The sequence below is a fragment of the Panthera uncia genome (assembly GCF_023721935.1).
Source record: "Panthera uncia isolate 11264 chromosome A1 unlocalized genomic scaffold, Puncia_PCG_1.0 HiC_scaffold_17, whole genome shotgun sequence".
NCBI classification, from domain to species: Eukaryota; Metazoa; Chordata; class Mammalia; order Carnivora; family Felidae; genus Panthera; species Panthera uncia.
The window spans coordinates 55,977,678-56,003,812 of NW_026057577.1; the positions used below are offsets into that span (position 1 = coordinate 55,977,678).

The following is a 26,135-nucleotide window of genomic DNA, read 5'->3' on the forward strand; positions in this document are numbered from 1 at the left end:
GCTACACTCTGTAGGCACTCTGTGCACCTTTAAGCACGCAGAATTTTGAGAAAATTGGTCACAATCAGGAAAACAATTTTTTTCAATAGTTTGTTTATTTGGCAAGTGAGTGGTGCTCTGTTAGTGCAGAACCCAGCACGGGGCTCAAACCCACAAACGGTGAAGTCGTGACCTGAGCTGAAACCAAGAGGCAGACACTCAACTGACTGAGCCACCCAGGCGTCCCAGGAAAACAATTTTAAACTGAACGTGATGTTATTAGGGCGCCTGGGTGGCTCATTCGGTTAAGCAGCCGACTTCGGCTCAGGTCATGATCTCGCGGTCCGTGAGTTCTAGCCCTGCGTCAGGCTCTGTGCTGATGGCTCAGAGCCTGGAGCCTGCTTCAGATTCTGTGTCTCCCTCTCTCTGACCCTCCCCTGTTCATGCTGTGTCTCTCCCTTTCTCAAAAATAAATAAATAAACGTTAAAAAAAATAAACTGAACGTGAGGTTCCTTTTTTTAACCTCTGCTGTTAGCAATCCAAAGATGCTATTCAGAAGTCAAAATGCATAGTGAATAAATATGTACGTAGAAGACTGATCTTTATTTCCATGGTGCAATGCAAAAGCAAACTAAACTATTGAGTTTCTTTACTTTAGGCTAGAGTAGCTCATGGTAGCTTACGGTTGCAACATTGGTTCTGTGATTTTTAACTGGGAAAATTGACTGTTGAGAAATGACAGTTTCTTAACATATCAAGGTGGATAATTTTTTTTCCCTAAAATTCCCCAACCAAGGCAAGTAATTGAGGTGGTTGACCAAACTCTGTTTTCCATAATAAAGAGGGTCAGAGGTCAGAAATGAGGTATAAGAGTGCCGTGGCAGTGACTGGACACAGAGGGAGGTTTTTCAGTAGGTGCTGTGGAGACTTACGAAAAATGGACAGGTGAGGAGGGATTTTACAACATTCTGATTCAACCCCTATACCACCTTATCAAGAAAATGTATAGTGAAAATGTGTGTTATTCATCAGGGTTTCTGGAAGGAACAAGAAAAATGAGAAGGGTTGAGAACCATGGTTGAGAACCATGGTAATTCTGAATTTTATCACATAAAACTTATCTGGGGCATGCCTGGGTGGCTCACTTGGTTAAGCATCTGACTCTTGATCTCAGCTCAGGGCTTGATCTCAGTGTTGTGAATTCAAATCCCACGTTGAGCTCCATGCTGGGCTTGGAGCCAACTTAAAAAAAAATTACCTACATCCTCAACAGAGTGAAAACATGCAAAGGCAAGGAAAATTAGTAACTGAGGGGGAAGAAAGCAGTTTCGTAGAGTTGAGGACTTCAAGGGGTTTTTTTTTTGTTTGTTTGTTTTTTGTTTTTTGTTTTTTGTTTTTTGCTTAAGTTGGGTACAAGGTTGGATTTTGAGGTACTTTCATTAAACAGCATTTGTTTCTGATTCTGTGTCTCCCTCTCTCTCTGACCCTCCCCCGTTCATGCTCTGTCTCTCTTTGAAAAATAAACATTAAAAAAAAAATTTAAAAAAAACCAGCATTTGTACATAAAGTATCTTTAAGGAAAAAAATGTAATATAAGTGAGCTTGTTGTATGTTCACAAAGGTGTGAAAGAACATTTCATGTGTCTTTCTCCTTTTTAACCTTATAGCATCTACTTTTGGCCATGTGCCAAATTTGAGATGCACGAAATGAACAAAGAGTGAGTGTCTCTGATTAGTGTTAATGATTCTCTTCTCTTCCACAGTTACACAAATGCACTATTCACCATGAAGCTGGAAGCCTTATCCCAAGGGCAAGAGAATTTAAGCTGGAATGAAATTCAGAAGTGTATAGATATGGTGAATATTCAAATTCAAGAAGAAAACGATCGTAAGTATGGAACACGTTCCTTCACATAGTATAATGAGCAACTAAGGTTTCTGGACTACTTAGTTCCCTAGATTAGGAATGCAGATTTTTGCTCATGGAGCCCCAAGAGAGCACTCTTCCCTGATACGCATGTGTATATATAAATTTTATGCCTGTTATACTGTGTCACCGTATATGCATTACAAAGCATACATAAAAAGACATAAAAGGATGGGATAAAAATATGTAAACAGAAGTCCTCATGTTTTCTTATTTATACTTCACAGGTGAATACTCTAGTTAACTCAGTTTTTAAAATTTTTTTTAATGTTATTCATTTTGGAGAGAGACACAGAGCATGAACAGGGGAGGGGCAGAGAGAGAGGGGGAGACAGAATCTGAAGCAGGCTCCAGGCTCTGAGCTGTCAGCACAGAGCCCAACACAGGGCTCGAACCCACGAACGGTGAGATCATGACCTGAGTGGGAGTCGGACGCTTCACTGACTGAGCCACCCAGGTGCCCCATAACTCAATTTTTTAGATGCTCAACTTTATTTTGATCTTTTATTTGGGCTTTTTTTTTTTTTTTGAAGTTTGAACATGTTCCTACCCTAAGAAGAAATTGGAACAAAAACTAACTGTTGCTTTAGGATCACATACCATGATTGATGATTGACTGTGTATCTAGAAATTATGAGCTACCTGCGTGAAAATGGACAATCCCAAGAAGATATGCTCTGAAACATGCTTTCTTGAAGATACACTTGCCTCCTTATCATTTGCCTCTTGCTTGCAAAAACAGAGTGTGGAATCAAGAGCTCTGTAACTAAGCAATCAGTGTAGTCACTGCTTTCCTGTAGCATGAACTATCACATTCAAGTTCCACGTGGTCTGTTTCATCATAAAAACAAACTAGCACCATCATCTTTGGCTTCCTCTGAGCTCTTTGATTTGTCAGCAACATTTAGATTAAGATCTCTGATGTCCGTGACCTCCCCTCTGTCCTCCATCTTTGACCTATAACTCATTCTAAGTTTGCTGACCGAATAGGCAGATAGTTCTCTCACACGTTTAGGCTGTTCTAGTGCGTTTTGGTGAGGTCTTAGGTCTGGTCTTCTAAGGCAGAATCTAACTTTGGGATAGTAAAATCCCTGTCGAGATAAAAACATAGGACTTTGTTATTTAATTGCATTTACATAATCTGCTTTGCTTTCTTTACTCTTTCCTATGAGCCCTGTGCCCAGTATCATGGCAGCGTTTGTTTTGTTGTTGTTGTTGTTGTTGTTGTTGTTGTTGTTGTTGTTAAACATCTTACTCTAGGTGCCTAATAGATAACATGTATTCAGATATGCTGCTTTGACATCATATTCACAGATGGGCCACTATTACACATATATCCAGGCAGTTTCTTCATTTTGTCCTTTTTAAGTTCTATAAGTCTATAAATTTCCTCTTCTCTGACCACACAGCTTGCTGCTGCCTCTCTGCGTGTCCTTTGAGACATTTTGGAATCCCTGCAATCGGACAGTTTGCACACAGCCCACTTAGCTTTTCTCTGACACGTTGCCTTGGTCGCTGGTGGTTCTTGCCAGATGTTAGTCAAGAGGGAAGCACTAATGTGAGCAGATGTTTGATATCGTCTGGTCTGGACGGACACTAGTGTATGTCCTGTTACAAAGTGCACACCCCCAGCCCCCTGCCCTCCTGCCCTGCTACTTGACTCCCAGCTGCACACTCTTGAGTTTCCTGCAGCAATTGTTTGAGTGCTTTGGCTAATGCAATTCAAGAGTAGGACTCCTCTGTTTCGGTAAGCAAAACTAAGAATCAGGTCCCATCTTTGTTTTCTCATTTTTTCCTAGTTCTTGCTGGCAATACCCACAGTCCAGGCCTTTGGTAATTTCTATATGTGCTGCTTTTATGGCAAAGGTGCATTAGTTCTCAGTGCTAAATGGTTGTACTTTTACTCCCATTCTGGACGTTAATTAAAAAGCAGGGTGGAGGATGCCATTTTTGTTGCAGACTATCCAGTAGAGCTTTTGCTTTTTTTTAGGAAAAGAAAAACAAGTAACATTTGTATCACTTAACAAAAGAATGGCTTTTTGTTAGGTGGGTGTTATATCTAAGCAGAAATATTTTTGGATTGGTATCTTTGGATTGGTATCGATTTGTCTGTATAGGCATCTACACTGCATGTATTTTCCATGGGCTGTACGTCACATGGCTGTTATCATATTTCCTTTGATTATCATGTCATGAAGGGCATATGCCATAACCACAATAGTTATTTCAGAGACTTCTTTATCCCATTTCCTTTCTAGAATTTGGAGAACTCAGTGCAGAATATATAATTTCTCTGTGCTTTGGTTTGTTTTATTAGGTCACAATGAGGTATTTTTGTTCAAAGTTCTTGAACTCTTGAGTGTGATATCCTCTGTTTATGTAATTGTTTTAAAAGCTACATAAAAATATACACCATTGTGAACAGACATAAATTGCACAGTATAGTAATTAAACCACCCCAAAGAGCTAAGGATTTTTCATGGACACCTTGAAAGTGTATTACCCTTCCCACCCTGCCCCTGCCACACACACACTTCAAGGTCTAATCCTGTGTCTGAATTGTGATGTGGATAAGGTACCACAGCTAATGGAAATGCTAAATGTGGAAGGTGCATTTAATAGAGAAGATGCTAAGTGCATTTCCTCAGACTTGGAGGCTCTGTTGATTTCTTCCTGGAAAGTTCACTTTTCCTGCTAGAGCCAGAGAGGAGCATCAGTTTAACCACGTAGCCTAAACAAGGTAGTTTTGTTCTTTGAATTTTTGCTTTTTAATTTAGTAGGTACTTGTCTTTGTAGGTTAACTCATCTGCTATCTCAAATGCATGAGCTGTAAGAGAATATCCACTGTCTCACTGGAATAGAACATTATAGTCTCTGTGATGGTTTAAAGAAGTGGGTCATGAACTGGGGCTCAGCAATGGGATTTTCCCTTCTTTTATAAACAGAGGAAGTGATGCGCATGTGCCCTGGTGGCTTCTGGGTAGGTCTTACATGTCCTGTGAGGTCATTTACTATGACCTCAGTAGCTTGTGTTCTTAGAAACATACCAAACAAAAACTTAAACAAGTGGTTTCAACCAAGTCAGCTGGAATGCACTCAGTCCCAGGTGACTGGCCATTAGGAACACATATTCTCTTTCTCAGACATAGTTCTGTTAAGATCATTTTTGGATGGGGTGTTTAAAAGTATTTGGAACAGTCTACCGAAGAGACTTCATGTCCAGGGAATGATATGAAGTATCCCATGCTCTCCAGGTTGTAAGTACTACAGGGTAAAACGATAATACCTTGGATGTGGATAGTACTTAGACTTTCCTGAGTTCTTCCAATGTTTTCAGATCATGTAACTTGAGTGTTAGGGAACTATTTTTGCTTTTCCTTCAAACATGTTTAAGTGTTAGAATCTAGAATAATTTCTGGCCTTTTAGATCATCCCTTTTCTTCTACAGATAAATCTCTTCATTCTTAGCATATGAATATCGGGATGAAGATACTTCTTAAAAATTATAACTACTTTATTCCATAGCATGTCACATTTGTAAAGTGACTGATGATTGTGTTTGAAAAAATAACTGACAGAATGAGAAATAGTGAGTTTGGCTTTAGGAATATTTATTTTCAAAACTTACTGCTTGTTAATGTTGACCTTCTTTCCTAGTTCTTGTACATCAGCACTAAGCTGGGAAGTGAAAAAACCCCGTTTGTGTGTGTGTGTATATGTGTGTGCATATACAGTTGACCCTTGAACAGCGTGGTTTGAACTATACGGTTTTTTTTTTTTAATCAGTAGAGTACTCTAAATATATTTTCTCTTAGGATTTTCTTAACATTTTCTTTTCTCTGGCTTACTCATTGTAAGAATACATGTTACTTGACTATGTTATTACTGAGGCTTCCAGCCAGTAGTAAGCTCTGATTAGTTAAATTTGGGGGGAGTAAAAAATTATACCTGATTTTTTTTCAATATATGAAATTTATTGTCAAATTGGTTTCCATACAACACCCAGTGCTCATCCCAAAATGTGCCCTCCTCAATACCCATCACCCACCCTCCCCTCCCTCCCACCCCCCATCAACCCTCAGTTTGTTCTCAGTTTTTAACAGTCTCTTATGCTTTGGCTCTCTCCCACTCTAACCTCTTTTTTTTTTTTTTTTTCCTTCCCCTCCCCCATGGGTTTCTGTTACGTTTCTCAGGATCCACATAAGAGTGAAAACATATGGTATCTGTCTTTCTCTGTATGGCTTATTTCACTTAGCATCACACTCTCCATTTCCATCCACATTGCTACAAAGGGCCATTTTTCATTCTTTCTCATTGCCACGTAGTACTCCATTATGTATGTAAACCACAATTTCTTTATCCATTCATCCGTTGATGGACATTTAGGCTCTTTCCATAATTTGGCTATTGTTGAGAGTGCTGCTATAAACATTGGGGTACAAGTGCCCCTTTGCATCAGTACTCCTGTATCCCTTGGGTAAATTCCTAGCAGTGCTATTGCTGGGTCATAGAGTAGGTCTATTTTTAATTTTCTGAGGAACCTCCACACTGTTTTCCAGAGTGGCTGTCCCAGTTTGCATTCCCACCAACAGTGCAAGAGGGTTCCCATTTCTCCACATCCTCTCCAGCATCTATAGTCTCCTGATTTGTTCATTTTGGCCACTCTGACTGGCGTGAGGTGATATCTGAGTGTGGTTTTGATTTGTATTTCCCTGATGAGGAGCGACGTTGAGCATCTTTTCATGTGCCTGTTGGCCATCTGGATGTCTTCTTTAAAGAAGTGTCTATTCATGTTTTCTGCCCATTTCTTCACCGGGTTATTTGTTTTTCGGGTGTGGAGTTTGGTGAGCTCTTTACAGATTTTGGATACTAGCCCTTTGTCCAATATGTCATTTGCAAATATCTTTTCCCATTCCATTGGTTGCCTTTTAGTTTTGTTGGTTGTTTCCTTTGCTGTGCAGAAGCTTTTTGTCTTCATGAGGTCCCAGTAGTTTATTTTTGCTTTTAATTCCCTTGCCTTTGGGGATGTGTCAAGTAAGAGATTGCTACGGCTGAGGTCAGAGACGTCTTTTCCTGCTTTCTCCTCTAGGGTTTTGATGGTTTCCTGTCTCACATTCAGGTCCTTTATCCATTTTGAGTTTGTTTTTGTGAATGGTGTGAGAAAGTGGTCTAGTTTCAATCTTCTGCATGTTGCTGTCCAGTTCTCCCAGCACCATTTGTTAAACAGACTGTCTTTTTTCCATTGGATGTTCTTTCCTGCTTTGTCAAAGATGAGTTGGCCATACGTTTGTGGGTCTAGTTCTGGGGTTTCTATTCTATTCCATTGGTCTATGTGTCTGTTTTTGTGCCAATACCATGCTGTCTTGATGATTACAGCTTTGTAGTAGAGGCTAAAGTCTGGGATTGTGATGCCTCCTGCTTTGGTCTTCTTCTTCAGAATTACTTTGGCTATTCGGGGCCTTTTGTGGTTCCATATGAATTTTAGGATTGCTTGTTCTAGTTTCGAGAAGAATGCTGGTGCAATTTTGATTGGGATTGCATTGAATGTGTAGATAGCTTTGGGTAGTATTGACATTTTGACAATATTTATTCTTCCAATCCATGAGCACAGAATGTTTTTCCATTTCTTTATATCTTCTTCAATTTCCTTCATAAGATTTCTATAGTTTTCAGAATACAGATCTTGTACATCTTTGGTTAGATTTATCCCTAGGTATTTTATGCTTCTTGGTGCAATTGTGAATGGGATCAGTTTCTTTATTTGTCTTTCGGTTGCTTCATTATTAGTGTATAAGAATGCAACTGATTTCTGTACATTGATTTTGTATCCTGCAACTTTGCTGAATTCATGTATCAGTTCTAGCAGACTTTTGGTGGAGTCTATCGGATTTTCCATGTATAAGATCATGTCATCCGCAAAAAGTGAAAGCTTGATTTCATCTTTGCCAATTTTGATGCCTTTGATTTCCTTTTATTGTCTGATTGCTGATGCTAGCACTTCCGACACTGTTAAACAACAGCAGTGAGAGTGGACATCCCTGTCATGTTCCTGATCTCAGGGAAAAAGCTCTCAGTTTTTCCCCATTGAGGATGATGTTAGCTGTGGGCTTTTCATAAATGGCTTTTATGATGTTTAAGTATGTTCCTTCTATCCCGACTTTCTGAAGGGTTTTTATTAAGAAAGTGTGCTGAATTTTGTCATATGCCTTTTCTGCATCGATTGACAGGATCATATGGTTCTTTTCTTTTATTAATGTGATGTATCACGTTGATTGATTTGCGAATGTTCAACCATCCCTGCATCCCAGGAGTGAATGCCACTTGATCATGGTGAATAATTCTTTTTATATGCTGTTGAATTCAATTTGCTAGTATCTTATTGAGAGTTTTTGCATCCATATTCATCAGGGATATTGGCCTGTGGTTCTCTTTTTTTTACTGGGTCTCTGTCTGGTTTAGGAATCAAAGTAATACTAGCTTCATAGAATGAGTCTGGAAGTTTTCCTTCCCTTTCTATTTTTTGGAATAGCTTGAGAAGGATAGGTGTTATCTCTGCTTTAAACGTCTTGTAGAACTCCCCTGGGAAGCCATCTGGTCCTGGACTCTTATTTGTTGGGAGATTTTTGATGACTGATTCAATTTCTTCGCTGGTTATGGGTCTGTTCAAGCTTTCTGTTTCCTCATGATTGAGTTTTGGAAGCGTGTGGGTGTTTAAGAATTTGTCCATTTCTTCCAGGTTGTCCAGTTTGTTGGCAAATAATTTTTCATAGTATTCCCTGATAATTGTTTGTATCTCTGAGGGATTGGTTGTAATCATTCCATTTTCATTCATGATTTTATCTATTTGGGTCATCTCCCTTTTCTTTTTGAGAAGCCTGGCTAGAGGTTTGTCAATTTTGTTTATTTTTTCAAAAAACCAACTCTTGGTTTCATTGATCTGCTCTACAGTTTTTTTAGATTCTATATTGTTTATTTCTGCTCTGATCTTTATTATTTCTCTTCTTCTGCTGGGTTTAGGCTGCCTTTGCTGTTCTGCTTCTATTTCCTTTAAGTGTGCTGTTAGATTTTGTATTTGGGATTTTTCTTGTTTCTTGAGATAGGCCTGGATTGCAATGTATTTTCCTCTCAGGACTGCCTTCGCTGCGTCCCAAAGCGTTTGGATTGTTGTCTTTTCATTTTCGTTTGTTTCCATATATTTTTTGATTTCTTCTCGAATTGCCTGGTTGACCCACTCGTTCTTTAGAAGGGTGTTCTTTAACCTCCATGCTTTTGGAGGTTTTCCAGACTTTTTCCTGTGGTTGATTTCAAGCTTCATAGCATTGTGGTCTGAAAGTATGCATGGTATGATCTCAATTCTTGTATACTTATGAAGGGCTGTTTTGTGACCCAGTATATGATCTATCTTGGAGAATGTTCCATGTGCACTCGAGAAGAAAGTATATTCTGTTGCTTTGGGATGCAGAATTCTAAATATATCTGTCAAGTCCATCTGATCCAATGTAGCATTCAGGGCCCTTGTTTCTTTATTGACCGTGTGTCTAGATGATCTATCCATTTCTGTAAGTGGAGTGTTAAAGTCCCCTGCAATGACCACATTCTTATCAATAAGGTTGCTTATGTTTATGAGTAATTGTTTTATATATTTGGGGGCTCCCATATTCGGCGCATAGACATTTATAATTGTTAGCTCTTCCTGATGGATAGACCCTGTAATGATTCTATAATGCCCTTCTTCATCTCTTGTTACAGCCTTTAATTTAAAGTCTAGTTTGTCTGATATAAGTATGGCTACTCCAGCTTTCTTTTGACTTCCAGTAGCATGATAAATAGTTCTCCATCCCCTCACTCTCAATCTAAAGGTGTCCTCAGGTCTAAAATGAGTCTCTTGTAGACAGCAAATAGATGGGTCTTGTTTTTTATCCATTCTGATACCTTATGTCTTTTGGTTGGTGCATTTAGTCCATTTACATTCAGTGTTATTATAGAAAGATATGGGTTTAGAGTCATTATGATGTCCGTAGGTTTCATGCTTGTAGCGATGTCTCTGGTACTTTGTCTCACAGGATCCCCCTTAAGATCTCTTGTAGGGCTGGTTTAGTGGTGACGAATTCCTTCAGTTTTTGTTTGTTTGGGAAGACCTTTATCTCTCCTTTTATTCTAAATGACAGACTTGCTGGATAAAGGATTCTCGGCTGCATATTTTTCCTGTTCCTCACAGTGAAGATCTCCTGCCATTCCTTTCTGGCCTACCAAGTTTCAGAGAGATCGTTCATGAGTCTTATAGGTCTCCCTTTATATGTTAGAGCACTTTTATCCCTAGCTGCTTTCAGAATTTTCTCTTTATCCTTGTATTTTGCCAGTTTCACTATGATATGTCGTGCAGAAGATCGATTCAAGTTACGTCTGAAGGGAGTTCTCTGTGCGTCTTGGATTTCAGTGCCTTTTTCCTTCCCCAGATCAGGGAAGTTCTCAGCTATGATTTCTTCAAGTACACCTTCAGCACCTTTCCCTCTCTCTTCCTTCTCTGGAATACCAATTATGCGTAGATTATTTCTCTTTAGTGCATCACTTAGTTCTCTAATTTTCCCCTCATACTCCTGGATTTTTTTATCTCTTTTTCTCAGCTTCTTCTTTTTCTCAGCTTCTTCTTTTTCCGTAATTTTATCTTCTAGTTCACCTATTCTCTCCTCTGCCTCTTCTATCTGAGCCGTGGTTGTCTCCATTTTATTTTGCAGATCATTAATAGCATTTTTTAGCTCCTCCTGCCTGTTCCTTAGTCCCTTGATCTCTGTAGCAAGAGATTCTCTGCTGTCCTCTATACTGTTTTCAAGCCCAGCGATTAATTTTATGACTATTATTCTAAATTCACTTTCTGTTATATTGTTTCAATCCTTTTTGATCAGTTCGTTAGCTGTTGTTATTTCCTGGAGATTCTTTTGAGGGGAATTCTTCCATTTCGTCATTTTCAATAGTCCCTGGAGTGGTGCGGACCTGCAGGGCACTTCCCCTGTGCTGTCTTGAATAACTTGCGTTGGTGGGCGGGGCCGCAGTCTGACCCGATGTCTGCCCCCAGCCCACTGCTGGGGCCACAGTCAAACCGGTGTGTACTTTCTCTTCCCCTCTCCTAGGGGCAGGATTCACTGTGGGGTGGTGTGGCCCCTGTCTGGGGTACTTGCACACTGCCAGGCTTGTGGTGCTCGGGATCTGGCGTATTAGCTGGGGTGGATCACCAAGTGCACAGGGGCAGGAGGGGTAGGCTCAGCTCACTTTTTCTTCAGAGATCCGCTTCTGGAGGGGCCCTGTGGCACCGGGAGGGAGTCAGACCCGCCGGAGGGATGAATCCACAGAAACACAGCATTCGGTGTTTGCGAGGTGCAAGCAAGTTCCCTGACAGGAACTGGTTCCCTCGGGGTTTTGGCTGGGGGATGGGCGAGGGAGATGGCGCTGGCCAGCGCCTTTGTTCCCCTCCAAGCTGCGCTCTGTCGTCCAGGACTCAACAACTCTCCCTCCCGTTGTCCTCCAGCCCTCCCGTTCTCTGAGCAGAGCTGTTTACTTATAACCTTCCAGATGTTAAGTCCCGCTGGCTGGCAGAACCCACGCATTCCGGCCCCTCTGCTTTTCAAGCCAGACTCCGGGGCTCTGCTTGGCCAGCAGGCTGCCCCTCTGCCCCGGCTCCCTCCCGCCAGTCCATGCAGCGCGCACCACCTCTCCGCCCTTCCTACCCCCTTCCGTGGGCCTCTCATCTGTGCTTGGCTCAGGAGAATCCGTTCTGCTAGTCTTCTGGCGGTTTTCTGGGTTATTTAGGCAGGTGTGGGTGGAATCTAAGTGATCCGCAGGACGCGGTGACCCCAGCATCCTCCTATGCCGCCATCTTCCCTATACCTGAATTTTTGACTGCACAGGGTGTTGGTGCTCCTAACCCCCACGTTGTTCATGTGTCTACTATATATAAGTATATTCTTGCATATACTGTAGTATTTTATGACTGGTTGATAATTTATTTTTAATAATGTAGTACGGAGAATGGGCCTCCAAATAGATACCCTTTGCTGGTGTTGCAAAAATTTGTCAAGTTCCATGACTTTGCTCTGTATTTTTCTTTCCTGGACCTTCTAGTCTATGTCCTAAGAACCTGTGGTATGATGGAGATAGTAGAAGGTTGAGCTGGTAGATACGGTTATTATTCTTTTGGCATATCCATTAGTTAGGGCTCCAGATGTTATTTTACCAGGTGGTTTCATAGAAACAATTTGTGATAGTAATTAGTCATAACTAAACCTTAAAACTATCTTAAAAAACATGTCTGACTGTTAATCTCTAGGAGGCCTATCTACACTTCCCAACTACGTGCAGCTACTTTAATCATTAAAATTAGATAAAATTTAAAATTAAGTTCTTCAGTCATACTAGCCACATTTTAAATGCCTAATAGTTACATGTAGTGTATTGGGCAGCCCAGTCAGAGAACGTTTTCATCATCACAGAATGTTCTATTGGACAGCATTGGACTGTATGGACCTGGAAATTCACTCTACTGATACTATAGGGAATTGTTTGATTTAGAACTATCTCTGTTTTGGCATCCTTCACAAAGTGGTAAAGTAATCTGAAGAATAGAATGTATATCCAAACCTCTTTGTATTTCAGTTTTTTTTCTGTACATCTCGACATTAAATTTTTCCAGCTCTGTTATCCTGTGGTTCTGTCACTCATTGCCTTCACACTGCTATCTAAGTGAGGTTTACACTAGACGTTAGCATTCCTCCTGCTACTTGTATATAAAGTTGTCCTCCCATTTTATAACCGCTTCATTGAGATATAATTTATATACCATAAAATTGACCCATTGATTGTTTTTATGGTGACTTTTTTGGATTTAAAAAGTTGTACTACCATCACACTATCTAAATTCATAACATTTTCATCACCCCGAGAAGATACTTTGTATAGTCACTCCCCTTTGCCTGTCCTCCCGTTCCCCCCACCCGCAACCACTGGTCTACTGTGTTTCTGTGGATTTTCCCATTGTGGATATTTCATATAAGTAGAATAGTGTCTAAGTTTTTATGTGAACCTGTGGTTCCCTTAAGTGTATATACCTAGGAGTAGAAGTGCCAGATCACATGGTAATTCTGTGTTTAGTATTTTAAGGAACTGCTTGTTGTCCATTATGACTACCATTTTCTATTCCCACCAGCAGTGTATGAGAGTTCCAGTGTCAGCACATCTTCACACTTGTTACTGTTTGTCTTATTTTTATTGCCGTCCTGGTGGATATGAAGTGGTATCTCATTGTGATTTGGATTTGCATTTTCCTGATAACTAATATTGAGTATCTTTTCATGCGATTATTAGCCATTTGTATATCTTCTTTCAAGAAGCGTGTGTTCAAGGCCTTTACCCATTTTATTTATTTATTTATTTTTTAATGTTTATTTATTTTTGAGACAGAGAGAGACAGAGCATGAATGGGGGAGGGGCAGAGAGAGAGGGAGACACAGAATCGGAAGCAGGCTTCAGGCTCTGAGCCATCAGCCCAGAGCCCGACGCGGGGCTTGAACTCACGGACCGCGAGATCGTGACCTGAGCTGAAGTCGGACGCTTAACCGACTGAGCCACCCAGGTGCCCCAAGGCCTTTACCCATTTTAAATTGGGTTTTCCTTTCTTATTGTTGAGTTGTAAGAATTCCTTATATATCTGGTATACATGTATATAAGGTGTACGAGTCTTTTATCACATAGAGGATTTGCAAGTATTTTCCCCCATTCTGTAGATTGCCTTCACTTTCTCTGGTGTCCTTTGAAGCATAAAAGTTTGCATTTTTACATCCCATGTATTTATTTTTTTTCTTTAGTTGTGTTTCTGGTGTCACTATTAAAACTAGCACCTAACCCATGGCCACAAAGATTTACTCCTATGTTTTCATCTAAGTGTTACGTAGATTAAGCTTTTACACTTCAGTCTGTGATCCATTTTGAGTTACTTTTTTGTGTAGGCTCTGATGTAGAGAGTCCAGCTTCATTCTTATGCATGTGGATGTCGAGTTGTCCCAGTGCCATTTGTTATAAAGACTTGTACTTGTTGAGTTGTCTTGGCAGTCTTGTCAAAAATCAGTTGCCCACAAATGTAAGGGTTTATTTCTGAACTCTAAATTCTTTTCCATTGATCTGTACATCTATCCTTATGCCAGCACCATGCAGTATTGATTAACTGTAGCTTTGTAGTAAGTTTTGAAATTGTTGAGAGAACTCCAGTTTTGTTCTTTTTTCAACACTGCGTTGGGTTATTCTTGGTCCCTTGCATTTACATGTGAATTTTAGATACAGCTTGTCAATTGAAAGAAAAATGCAATTGGGATTTTGATAGGGATTACCCTGAATCTATTGATCAGTTTGAGGAGTATTTCCGCCTTAACAGTATTGTTTGGATCCATGAACATGAGATGATTTTTCCATTTATTTAGGTCATCTTTAATTTTTTTCAGTGGTGTTTCGTGGTTTTCAGCGTATGTGTCTCATGCTTCTTTTGTTAAATTTATTCCTGTTTATGATTTAAGTAGTTATAATGTATTTGTGATTGGAATCTATTCCAAATGGAATTTTCTCCTCCATTTCATTTTCACATCGTACACTGAGTGTGTGTAGAAATACTCTACACTTTTGTACATTGACTTTGTATCCTGCAACCTTAGCTCTGCTTATTAGCTCTTAGAGGTTTTCTTATGTGCAGGGGGTTCCCTACCCCCTTTCTAACTCCATCTTTCTTATAGGTGATTCTAGAGAACTTATGATGTATTGTGACTTAAGAGGAAAACTTTTTTTCTTGCCCTAGGAATCGTAGCTGTAGGGTACATCAATGAAGCTATTGATGAAGGGAATGCTTTGAAAACTTTAGATACTCTGCTCTTACCTACTGCTAAGATCAAAGATGTGGATCCAGACTGCGCCCAGCACTACCAGGATGTTTTATACCATGCTAAAATGCAGAAACTCATGGTGAGTCTTAGTAGGTTTGTTGCTTTTAAATTTACACACTGGGTGGGGGGAGAACGGCTGAGAGGGAGGATTTTCTTGATTTGTTTTGCCTACGACTTATGAGATACTCTTCCTACAATTGCCTATGGACCAAAATGGAAATAATAGGGCTATTTTTATCCTGGTGTCAAACATGAGCAGGAAGCTGGCTCCAGAGCTAATCACTGCTTTTACTTTAACTAAAACCTCACTGATGGGTGAGTTCTTGTTCAGATTCCAATTCATTGGCTATTTACTGAGCACATACTGTATACATAGTGTACTGGATAGTGTGTGGTAGAGGGAAAAAGGGTAGAAGGAACACATGACATTTGAAGATCTCTGTCCTTCTTAAGATGCTTAGAAACGGAGGTAGTGGGCATTCTTATATAGAAGAGTTAAATAACAGTAGAGGTGAGTATGTGACACAGTGTGAAAACAAGGTATGCACCGAGTACTTCAGAGACCATGGATTTTTGTGGGCTAGAATCCTAAGAGGAGTGGACAGGGAGAGAGAACAGGAGCTGCCCCTGGAAGGGAAGGAGGAGCTGGTTAGGTGGGCGGAAAGCAGGATGGTGCAGGCTGGGAATACAGTGCTGGGCAGGTGTGAGCCTGGTTTGTTCTCAGCACAGGAAGAGACTGACCTGGCCACAGTCCCTTTGAAGAGCACAGGATTTTTTCCATGCTGCAGAGCTTAGACTGGTGTTAGGAGGTGTTCCACAGATACTGGCCAGTGTTGGAAGGGTGCTGAGTGGTGAAGCTTATGATCTGTTCCTTGAGAGTGAGAGAGAGATGCTCCCTGGAACCGACCCCACTCATAGATGCCATGTCTCCAGCTGCAAGCCAAAACCTCAAGGAGTGGAGGTCTTCTCTGTATAGGTGTTTACAACCCAGAAACTGCCTCATCTGAATCAGGAACAGCATCTTTGATTAGAACAAACATTTATTGAGCACCTGTTGTTTGCCAGGCATGATACTCTGTATTTGTATGCATATTTTCTCATATAATCCTCATAATAATCCATAACAGCCATGTGGGTTAAATGTCCTTATCATCACTTACAGATAATGAAACTTAGGCTAAGTAATGTATCCAGAACTATCCAAAAAGTAATGAGTTCTGCAACTATGCCCTGGTCCATTGGATTCAGAAACCTGTATTATAAAGGCAGAGGGAAGGGGATGTTTATTGTTGCATTGTAATAACAAAAGACCCCAAACAATATAAATATCCTTCAAGAGAGGCCCAATTAAGTAAGTTGCAGTATATCCATATAATGGAAATACTCTGTGGTCGTCAAAGAAATTGAGTGAATCTATATTGGATAATCTTCAATATGTATATTGTTAAGTAAAAAAAAAAAAATGTTTCCACATGCCTGAAAATGGGATACACACCCATAATAAACATACTCTTGCATCTGCATAAATTATTTCCAGAAGGAAACACCTGGAAGGTGAACTAGAAGTCTGGTGTAGATGGGAGACTTCTTTGTTTTCTCTGTTTTTGTGCTGTTGGGATTTTACTTTCTTAGAGAGTACATGTATTACATGATGAATGTTTCTAAACTTAAAAAAAAAATGTAAACAACTCACAAAGGGCCAAGTGGTAACTTAGTTTGTGGAATAGGACCTACTGCCCCGGCTGAGGTGTTCCCCCTTCAAGGCAGCTCATTTTGATGCAAGGTATTAGAAATTATTTTGGCATAATGTAGTCTCCAGCAGCATAGGGAAGTGTTGACTCTGGCAAAGAGAAGTGAGTGGTGAGGGAAGAAGAAAATAAATTTTTAATATAAACTCTTTACCATGTATTACCTATGCAAAAGTATTTTTAATAAAAATTAAAGTGTATATCTTTTTATGTATGTGCATATTTATTTACATTTATATGTTACATACATATGCACATATAATCATATGTACTACTGAACTGCCTCGTTAAAGGTGAATAAAAACATCCCTCCAAGGCGGGGACTTTTGTACTGTTAACCTTCTGATGGGGATGGCAGCAGCCTTGCCGTACCCCCTGTGCTTTAGGGGTGCCCTCACATTATTTATCTTCATTTGACCCTCACAGCAGCTGTGTGGCTGGTTGCCCTTTCATCTGATGGAAAGGAACGGGACTGGTCAATAAATAGCGGGCCAGCGAATAGGAGAGTGAAACTGAAACCCAAGCCTTGTGCCCCCACACCCCATGGAGGGGAGAATGGGTCTCCGCCTGCCATCCCCACTGATGGAGCCAAGACTGTGGCCCAAGGCACACTTGTCAGCATTGGAAGATACAGTTACTTGCTTTGGAGACAGACAGGCACCATTCCAATATTGGCTTTGTCAAAATAACCAGAGATTTTAGTCAAGTCCCTTGAATTCTCTTTACTTCCATTTCCACACGTGTAAAATGGATATAATAGTGCCTATCTTACAGGATCATGGTGAGGGGTTAAGAGTAACATACAGATGTAATAAAGTGTATTTGGATGTTCACGTACTTATATTTCTATAGATTATATTAACATGTAATCATATATAATTATATTGTGAACATACACATGTGTTTGAGTGTTCAGCATTTTGCATGGAGCTTGACACCCCCAAAAAATACTGAAATAATGTAGCTAATATTATTGTGGGTGCCAGCGGTTGCCCAGGTAAGGGCTGAGTGATGTCTGTGTCACAAAGTCCTTGCTAGACACACACAAATTGTTGCATCCACAAACCGCACGTGGGATCTTCTGGGTACAGGATAGAGATAGACCTAGGTTCCTCTCTGCCCACAGCCACATGCGGTTTGTCCTTGACTCCACAAATCTTTCATAGGCAGGCTATGCAAGTCCCTTCCAGAGCATTCCAATCTGATAGCTTTAGGTCAAGATGGAGTGCCGTGGGACCTCACCAGGACACTTAGAAGCCTTTGCTGGGTGTCTCCACTTTGCCATCTGTCTGTCAGGGTTGCTTCCTAAGTGTAAGAGCAGCAGCTTTAGTAATGGAAATAGAGCATTAAATATGAGCCCAAGGATCTGGGTTCTAGCTCAGGCTGGAATTAAACTGCTTCGGCCTATAAAATGAGGAGCCTAAATTGTATTGGCAAGAGCTAACAGATTTAAAACATCACCGTTCCAAGCAATGAATATGGTTTGGTTTAATTGCTATTTTTAAACACCATTTTCTTTTTCTGCCCATTAATTTTGAAACTTTTTTTTTCTCTGCCTGTTTTTTCCCTGGGGAAAAAAACTGATTCTTTGCTTATTTGATGAGGTCTATGTGTGTGTGTATGTGTGTCTGTGTGGGTTTTTTTTTGTTTTGTTTTTTGTTTTTGAGAGAGAGAGTGGGGGAGAGAGAATATTAAGAAGGCTCCACGCCCAGCAGGAGTTGATCTCATGACCCTGAGATCATGACCTGGCCAAAATCAAAAGTCAGACACTTAACTGACTGAGTTACCGAGGTGCCCCATCTGTGTGTGTTTTTTAACATTCGTGGTTTGGATGCTTGGAAGTTGCGGTTGTGTTTTGATGGAGATAATTCTGTGCCTTGCCTTCCCAAGATCTGGCCTTGAAAATAATAGAAAAAAAATTATATTACTAGTATTACCAGTATAAAGTAAAGCTTGTGCGAAAACATACAGCTGTTAAAGATCACATTGGAGGGGCTCTGGGTGGCTCAGTCGGTTGAGCGTCTGACTCTTGATTTCGGCTCAGGTCATGATCCCAGGATCATGGGATTGAGCCCTGCATTGGGCTCCATGCTGAGCATGGAAACTGCTTAAGATTCTATCCCCCCCCCCCCACTTCATGTGTTCTCCCTCTCTCTCTAAAATAAAAAGAATTTTTAAAAACGATGACAATGGATAACATCCGCATGGAACAGATGGCCAGTTTTATCAAAGGTTGAGGACAGGGATTTAAGCTGGTGAGAATTCTTGCTCCTCATTAATAGTATTTCAAGTGTAACCTTGTGTAGAAACCAAATTCCTTTTGTCTCAGGGGAAAGGCTGGGTAATGCGCATGTTGGCACATACTTAGCAGAAAACACACTTTGTTCACCAGAGGCAGTGAATTGTGAGCTATTTTAAAATTGAAGGCTTTCCTTGAGACTTTATGAATTAGATGCCCAAAAACATTCTGTTTTGCTATATATATATTTACTGCACAAGAGTTGTGTGCTTTTAACAAGTGAATATTACTACATTTTTCTCTTATGTGAAACTGTATTACACATGATGGCTTTATTTGCAGAAACCAATTCCTTTCATTGCAGTTTCTGTCATCTTAAAACTTATTTTAGGTTTCTTTTTAAGTTTTTTTTTTTTTTCTTCAAGTAATCTGTGTACCCAACGTGGGGCTGAGAGAAAGGGAGACTCAGAATCTGAAGCAGGCCCCAGGCTCTGAACTGTCAGCACAGAGCCCAACACAGGGCTGGAACTCCTGGACCATGAGGTCATTACCTGAGCCAAAGTCCGCTTAACCGACTGAGACCCCCAGACACCCCCCCCTTTCTTTTAATTTTTTTAATGTTTTGTTATTTTGAACTTTTAAATGATTTTTTTTTAATGTTTATTTATTTTTGAGACAGAGAGAGACAGAGCATGAACGGGGGAGGGGCAGAGAGAGAGGGAGACACAGAAGCGGAAGCAGGCTCCAGGCTCTGAGCCATCAGCCCAGAGCCTGACGCGGGGCTCGAACCCACGGACCGCGAGATCGTGACCTGAGCTGAAGTCGGAGGCTTAACCGACTGAGCCACCCAGGCGCCCAAAACTTTTAAATGATTTTATGAGTATGTTCTAGCTTATGTCTTTTTTTTTTTTTTACATGCCCAACCAAAAAATAATGTCCCTTGTCATACAAGGTACCTTGCCTTCTCAGTAACAATTGAATGGGCTTTCATACTGCTTTGCTGTTTTGAGATTTTATTCATTCACTCAGCAACATGTTATACAGAGCATGGATCTGGGCCCCACAAACCCTGAGAAGACTTGGGTCTACAGGAGACTAAAGAAGGGAGAGGAGTAGCCCCTTCTTTACTATACAGGGTGTTTAATAAGTATTTATGAAATTAATATTTGTATATAAATGTCAAAAATACAAGAAAGGGAGATGAGAAAAATGAACTTCTAGCTTGAGAATGGTCCATTGAAGACTTTAAGAGATGGAAAGAATTAAGGCAAACATGTTAAAAACAGCTTTACAGTTAGAGAAGCAAGAGCAAAAAGGAGAAGTCAAGATTATAGCAAATCAAGAAGCTTGGCTGGTGCCTACTTTGCAGGCAAGGTTTATTGGGAAGTAAAGTTGGAAAATTATCTCTGAATGTCAGGCTAAAGATTTATAACTTACTCCAAAACAGTGAACAATCATTGGCACTGTGTGAGCTGGGATTTTTGAGTGATGTGTTCAGTATGATCTGAGGAAGATTAATCTGGCAATGGCCAGTGAAATAGAATAGGCTGGCAGTGAAAAGAATGGTTAGAAGGCAAATGTGGGACTAAGGTAATGGCCCCTAGTGATAAAAATCACTTCGAGTGAGCTGATGAGGCACCACCTGTGTGAGAGTTGGAGAAGGAAGACGAATCAAAAATGACGCCAAACACTGAAAACTGAGATCTTAGCTTCTCCCTGTGCTTCGCCTTTGTCCCACCTCCTCCTCCAGGACATGTAGGGTTGAAACCTACTGGAAGTAGGGAAGATGGAGAATTAAAGGTCTTGAAGTACCATCAGGCAATGTGTCAGTTGCCCTAAAGATGATCATATCTTTTCTTCTGCACTGACACTCTTAAAATCCTGAAAAAGTATTAAATTAAAAAAGTGCTTTTGTAGTGTTTTATTTTGAGGCAGTATTTCTTAGGAGCTCAAGAATGGAGTTAGAGGGTAGAACCCTCTGCACTAGGCATGTATCGTCCCAAGAAGGTGTGTTTTCACAGATGGCGTTCCTTGTTCTCTAAGGTGATTTCACCATTGTAAGATAAACAGTGGAGTGATCTATGATTTTTGACATAAGAAAATAAAGGAGTGGATCTAGGCAACTATTCAGGCTCCCAAGGCACAAAGCTATGAGATAGACAAAATATAAGCCATCAGTGTTGTTGTAGTAGTAGTTAGCGTGGTGAATGATGAGTATAATATTGCTTGGAGCAAAGCAAATGGTAAAAATCAGAAGAATGAGGAGACTCGCCTTAACATACCACAACCATCTGTGATCATATGCATTAAGCGTCCGAATGATGGCTGTGTAGCAGTAGATAATGACCACAAAGGGAATTAAGAATCCAAAGAACGCCAAGGATATGAAGTAGTAGAGTTGGAAGGGTGATGAGGACTCGCATGTGTTGTGGACATCATGGCAAGTGGTGATGTCCTGCTGGACAAGGTAATATTCCTGCTTCAGGATGAAGAATGGCAGCATGTATAAGAAAACCGTTGCCCACACCAGTCCACATGTCAGCAGGGTGTAGGTACGCTTGGGCAGACCTCGATATGTGAAAGGATGGACAATGGCTAGGTAGCGGCTGATACTAATGCAGGCGAGGAGCAGAATGGAGCAGTACATGTTGCCATAGAAGATGACTGTGGTGGCCCGGCACATCACCTCTCCAAATACCCAGTTGTTCCCATTGAGGTGGTAAGCTATCTTAAAGGGCAGTGTGATGCAAAAAAGAAAGTCTGCCATGGCCAGGTTGGTGTAGAAGATGTTCATACAGATGGATCTGGTCCTGAAGAGGAGCATCCACAGGGTCACTGCATTGGCTGGCACACCTACTACAAACACCAGGATGTAGATGGCTGGTATCAGTTTGGTACTTAAGGAGCTGCTCAGGTACCCCATGGTAGCATTATTCACGTGGAGATTTGAAACCCTTTCTTCTGGGCAGTTAATTTTTACAGTTGTGGTGGTTCCTGTCCAGCCTTCTATGGCAGAAAGGGGGAATTCTTCAAAAGAATTTGGGGGAGCCCCACGGAAGGTCTTAATAGGTAAGGTTGGTTTTGCCAAGTTGTGTACGTCATTTTCCATGCCTGTAACTGAGAAGAAGTATTAATATGAATTATTGCTGAGCCCATGGCTGTGGTTCAGGACACAATGAAACTAAAAGTTTTATCTACATAGTTTCTGTAGTTGTAGAATTTAGGATCATTTTTATTTTCGCAAATCCCTATAAATCTGGTAAGTAGCAGGAATGCATTTAGTATATATCGTATGCCCCGGCACTGTGCTAGCCCATGCAGGAGCAAAAACTAGTTGGCAACTCCTTGCAGGCATGAAGTTTATAATACCGTTGGCAAGAGCAATAATAGCACATCAAACCATTATAGACCAATATCATATTGGCTGTAAATTGTATAGACATTCAGACAGTGGTTAACAGATTTAAATGTTGGAGCAGAATGTCAAGGAAGAGGTAAAGATGAGCAAGGTTCATAGATGAAATTTAATAGATGAATAAGATACATGGGCTGGCATGGGATCTGGCAATGTCAGATAAGTTAATTCAACAAATGTTTATTGCATGTTATATGCCAGTGGTACAGTGTTAGACTCTGTCCCTGTCTTCAAACTGTCAGACCAGTGGAAAGGGTGCACAAAAACTCATTGTCTTATGCTAATAAGGTGTGTGAAAGAAGATGACAGGGTAGGTTACAGATGAAAGGGTAGGATACAGCCAAATCTCTGAAAGACCTTTAACTAGAAAAAAACTCGAAAGAAATCATGTTTCTGTTCTCAGATGCTGGGCTTAGGCACATACAAAATTGTGAACAGAGGCGTGGCCATTATAGTAGACAGCGATGGCCTCACAAGATTCCACCTGCTAATGCCTGGACCCTTTGAATATGTTATTTTATGTGCAAAAGGGACTTTGCGGATGTGATTCAGGATCTTCAGGTGGCATGAGTATCCTGGATTGGCTAGGTGCATCAGATGTAATCATAAGACTCCTTATAAGAGGGAGGCAAGGGAGTCAATATCAGATATTTTAAAATGCTGTGCTGTGCTGGCATTGAGGATGAAAAGAGGAGCCATGAACCAAGAATGCAAGCAGCTTCTAGAAGCTAAAAAAAACAAAAGACAAGAAAATAACTTATGCCCCAGAGCCTCCAGAATGAACACAGCCCTGCTGACATCTTGACTTCAGGACTTGTGACCTCCGGAAGTATCATCTGTATTGTTTTAAGCCACTACAATTGTGGTAATTTGTTGCAGCACCAATAGCATACTAATATAACTGTGATCTGGTTTATATTTAAGATGACTTGGGTGACAGTGTGGAGACTGAAAAGGGAAGAAATTAGAGGCAAGGGGGACTGATCTGGAGCCTACTGTAGTCATTGAAACTCAAGATGGAGAGTAACGATCTAGAGCAATGGCAGCAGAAAGGCGAAGTGAACCCTGGAAACTGATGGCAGCTTAGAGGGACTTGGCATCCAGTTGGCTTTGGTGGCAATGAGGGAGAGGCAGGAGGCAAAAATGACTAGGAGGCGTCTACTCTAGATGATTTTGGGAAAGAAGATGGGACAAATGACAAGCATAGAGGAGACAAAGGAAGAAAAATGAAAAGAGGGGAATAGAGAATATAGTCCATAATGTATTAACATTGTATGGTAACAAGTGGTAATTACACTTACGAGATAATGTATAGAATTGTCCAATCACTATGTTGTGCACTTGAAGCCAATGTAACATTGTATGGCAACTCTATTTCCATTTAAAAAACCAAGGAAAAATTCAGAAATGGAACAAAAAGGAATAGAGATGCAACCACTACATACTATAAATTATACTATATATTGGGCATTTGTTGGCATGCTAATTTTAATCCTCCTAATTCATGCAAGAGCAATTTCAAAAACACAGTAGACCTTACTCCTCAAACCTGTTTCTCATTATATAATTTTTCCGTAAATCTTTGACACGTACATAAAGTGGATTCTCTCAAATTTCTAAGATGGACTTTAATGCCTAATATAAACCTCATACTTACCAATTTAAAATGCCATTGTTCTGCCAGTTACGTCTTTTCACATGACTTCTGAATTCCTACGTGTTGAGCACTTGGGGTTAGTGTTTAGTAACCTGGTTCTCATTCAAAGCCAGTTTCTCTTCCTGCTTTAATCTCTAGCAGTTCGCCCCCAGGTGAAATTGAAGCCTTCCTCATAACCTTGAGATTGCACAAACTGAATTCAGTGTATAAAACAGAGTATTGCCTGAACAAGTAGGGACAGGGAGGTGGTGTTAAGGTGTCGTTTAAAGGAAGATAGATTAACGAAAAAGAAAGAAATATCTGGGAAGTGTTCTCTGCCTGTGTTTAGATGTGAACTTTGAGGGTGGGGTGGGGTGACACTTGGATTCAGCCACACACATCCTTCTCTTCATTCTCGCATTTTGAAAAATGCTTAAATTTGATGTTACCCAAAGAGAAATGCCTTGAGAATTAGGCCCAAAGCTGGAAAATGGTGGCTGAAGAACATGCTGTGCAAGTTATTTCCTTTCAAGATCTGATAAGAGAGTTGTTGAAATGAAGTGTTTGTCAGTTTTCAGAAAATTCCTGTGGTTGAGCAAGACATGGTGCCTAAAAACATGGTAAACAGTGGCTGTGAAAAAGCCTCGATTCCTTTTTCCATGAGAATTCCAGATCTGGCTTGACTTGAGTAAGTCTTTTAGTGCCTAGAGTCTGGTGTGCTTTCAAAATAGTACTCATTGTTAAATTTGACATATTTTTCAATTTGTTTGGATTCTTAATGCAGGCTTACGTTTGGCATAATGTTTCTAAAATGTTTCTACTCTGGGCAAAGGCCTTGGAAAGGGACTGATCCAAGGGGACCAGACTTCAGCCTCTAGACGATGGGGTTTTTTTACTCATTTCTCCCCCACCCCATGGAAGAAAGCAAATGCCCTGCTTCTTACTTTGTCGCCTTTAAATGCCCCCTGTTCACTTGCACCAAACTCCACCAGCATCTTGAAGGAGCCCCCTTCTGCTGCATTTGGGTTCACCCCTACCCAGAACGCTCACTCCTCGTGAATCCCACACCCACTGCTCCTCTGAATGCTTAGCACTCTCCCACAACCACCTTGGCGATTTCACCTGCCTGTTGAAGCAGCATTCCTCTATAGAGGTTTAGTTTTGTTAATTTTTTATTTTTTCTGTCTCATCGTTGTCCCTCACCCCAGCTTTCCTGCTCCAAACAATGTTTGGCTGGAGAGTGACCTAACAGCAGAAGAGTTGTGGATACAGATAGCGCAAATTGGTTTATTTTGGAGTAAGCAGGAGGTGACAGGCTAACATTGGGTTGAGTGAAATAAGAGACACATTAAGAGTTGAATAATAGTATTTGGGAGATCTCATTTCTAAAAACTAAAAGATCATGTGACTGTAAGGAGAACTCCATGGTAAAGTCATTAAGAAACAGTAACCTGTTAGCATTACTTACTGGAGGACCACTCATTCTTTCTGGTACTGTTCTTGTTTTCCCTACTTGTGGCCCAAGACAAGGTATAAACATAGGAATTTTGAAAATCTCTTCAAAAAGTGCTGTCTTGCCGAATCAGAGGAAATTCTTAGAAGATCAGAATCTTGTCACAATGAAGTTTGATCCGTGACTTCATTATAGGAGTTAAAATCTTGACTATGCCACAGGTTTTTAAATCTAAGCAGAGAACACTGGTCTTCGACAAGGTCTGAACAGAGCAAACAAACTATAGCTATTCCCTTCCAAGATGCTGCCTTTTCATAACAAACCTCAAACTCTGCCTTTCAGGTTGCAGATTGTGTGAAGCGCGAAGAAAATTAGGTTCCATTTGCCCTTGTAACACAAACCACCACCCCCCCACCTACCCCGTATGAAAAGAGCTTACCGCTTTGACAAAAAGTGGGCAACAGAAGCATTACTCCAGCAGCTACAAAGATGAGGGCTTTCATCTTGGTGACCTGAGTCCCGTTTCTCAAATGTTATTAAACGTGTAAAATTAGGGAGCACAGCTTCCCCTCGGTTTCGTGTGTGAACAGCAAAGGGAACCCTTGTTCTCGCCGTAGAGCGTGCTGTCTGTCGCATGCTCCGCAGACTGGGAAGCTTGCCCAGGGCCTCTGGAGGGGAAGGGTGTGACAGCGCTCATGTTGCAGGCTGCGTGACTCAGGCTGAGTCTCTGAACACGTTACTTTATTCCTGGAGCAAATCATTTAACTCTTACCCACCCCTAACAGTTCCTTCTGCGTAGATGCTCTAATTCCCACCCCGT

The 26,135-nt window shown here is 40.7% G+C and overlaps 2 protein-coding genes across 6 annotated transcripts in view; one reads left to right on the plus strand and one right to left on the minus strand.

Moving 5' to 3' along the window:
• Positions 1-26,135, plus strand: part of IQGAP2 (IQ motif containing GTPase activating protein 2) — a 294,952-nt gene that overhangs the window by 190,707 nt on the left and 78,110 nt on the right. For 3 of the 4 annotated variants that reach the window (XM_049649666.1, XM_049649667.1, XM_049649668.1), the window contains exons 12-13: positions 1,744-1,868; positions 14,740-14,903. In XM_049649666.1, coding sequence (XP_049505623.1) covers positions 1,744-1,868; positions 14,740-14,903 — 289 coding nt within the window. Of the gene's footprint in view, positions 1-1,743; positions 1,869-4,946; positions 5,014-14,739; positions 14,904-26,135 lie in introns of those variants that run through there. The other variant, XM_049649671.1, reaches the window with a different exon arrangement.
• Positions 20,620-25,830, minus strand: F2RL2 (coagulation factor II thrombin receptor like 2). 2 transcript variants are annotated; one of them, XM_049649675.1, is made up of 2 exons: positions 25,755-25,830; positions 20,620-21,928 (listed from the first exon to the last, which is right to left on the minus strand). In XM_049649675.1, the coding sequence occupies exons 1-2, from the start codon at positions 25,816-25,818 to the stop codon at positions 20,850-20,852; spliced, it is 1,143 nt and encodes a 380-aa protein (XP_049505632.1). In that variant the 5' UTR covers positions 25,819-25,830; the 3' UTR covers positions 20,620-20,849. The 2 variants fall into 2 exon arrangements, with proteins under 2 accessions (XP_049505632.1, XP_049505633.1); XM_049649676.1 differs by having other exon boundaries at positions 20,620-21,922; positions 25,755-25,818.

What these genes read in the sequence shown, in the direction of transcription:
- F2RL2 (XM_049649675.1), bottom strand. Translation starts at nt 25,818, where the DNA reads ATGAAAGCCCTCATCTTTGTAGCTGCTGGAGTAATGCTTCTGTTGCCC. An exon ending in GCCCACTTTTTGTCAAAGCG is followed by an intron (nt 21,929 to 25,754) that starts GTAAGCTCTTTT and finishes ACTTCTTCTCAG; the next exon opens with TTACAGGCATGGAAAATGAC.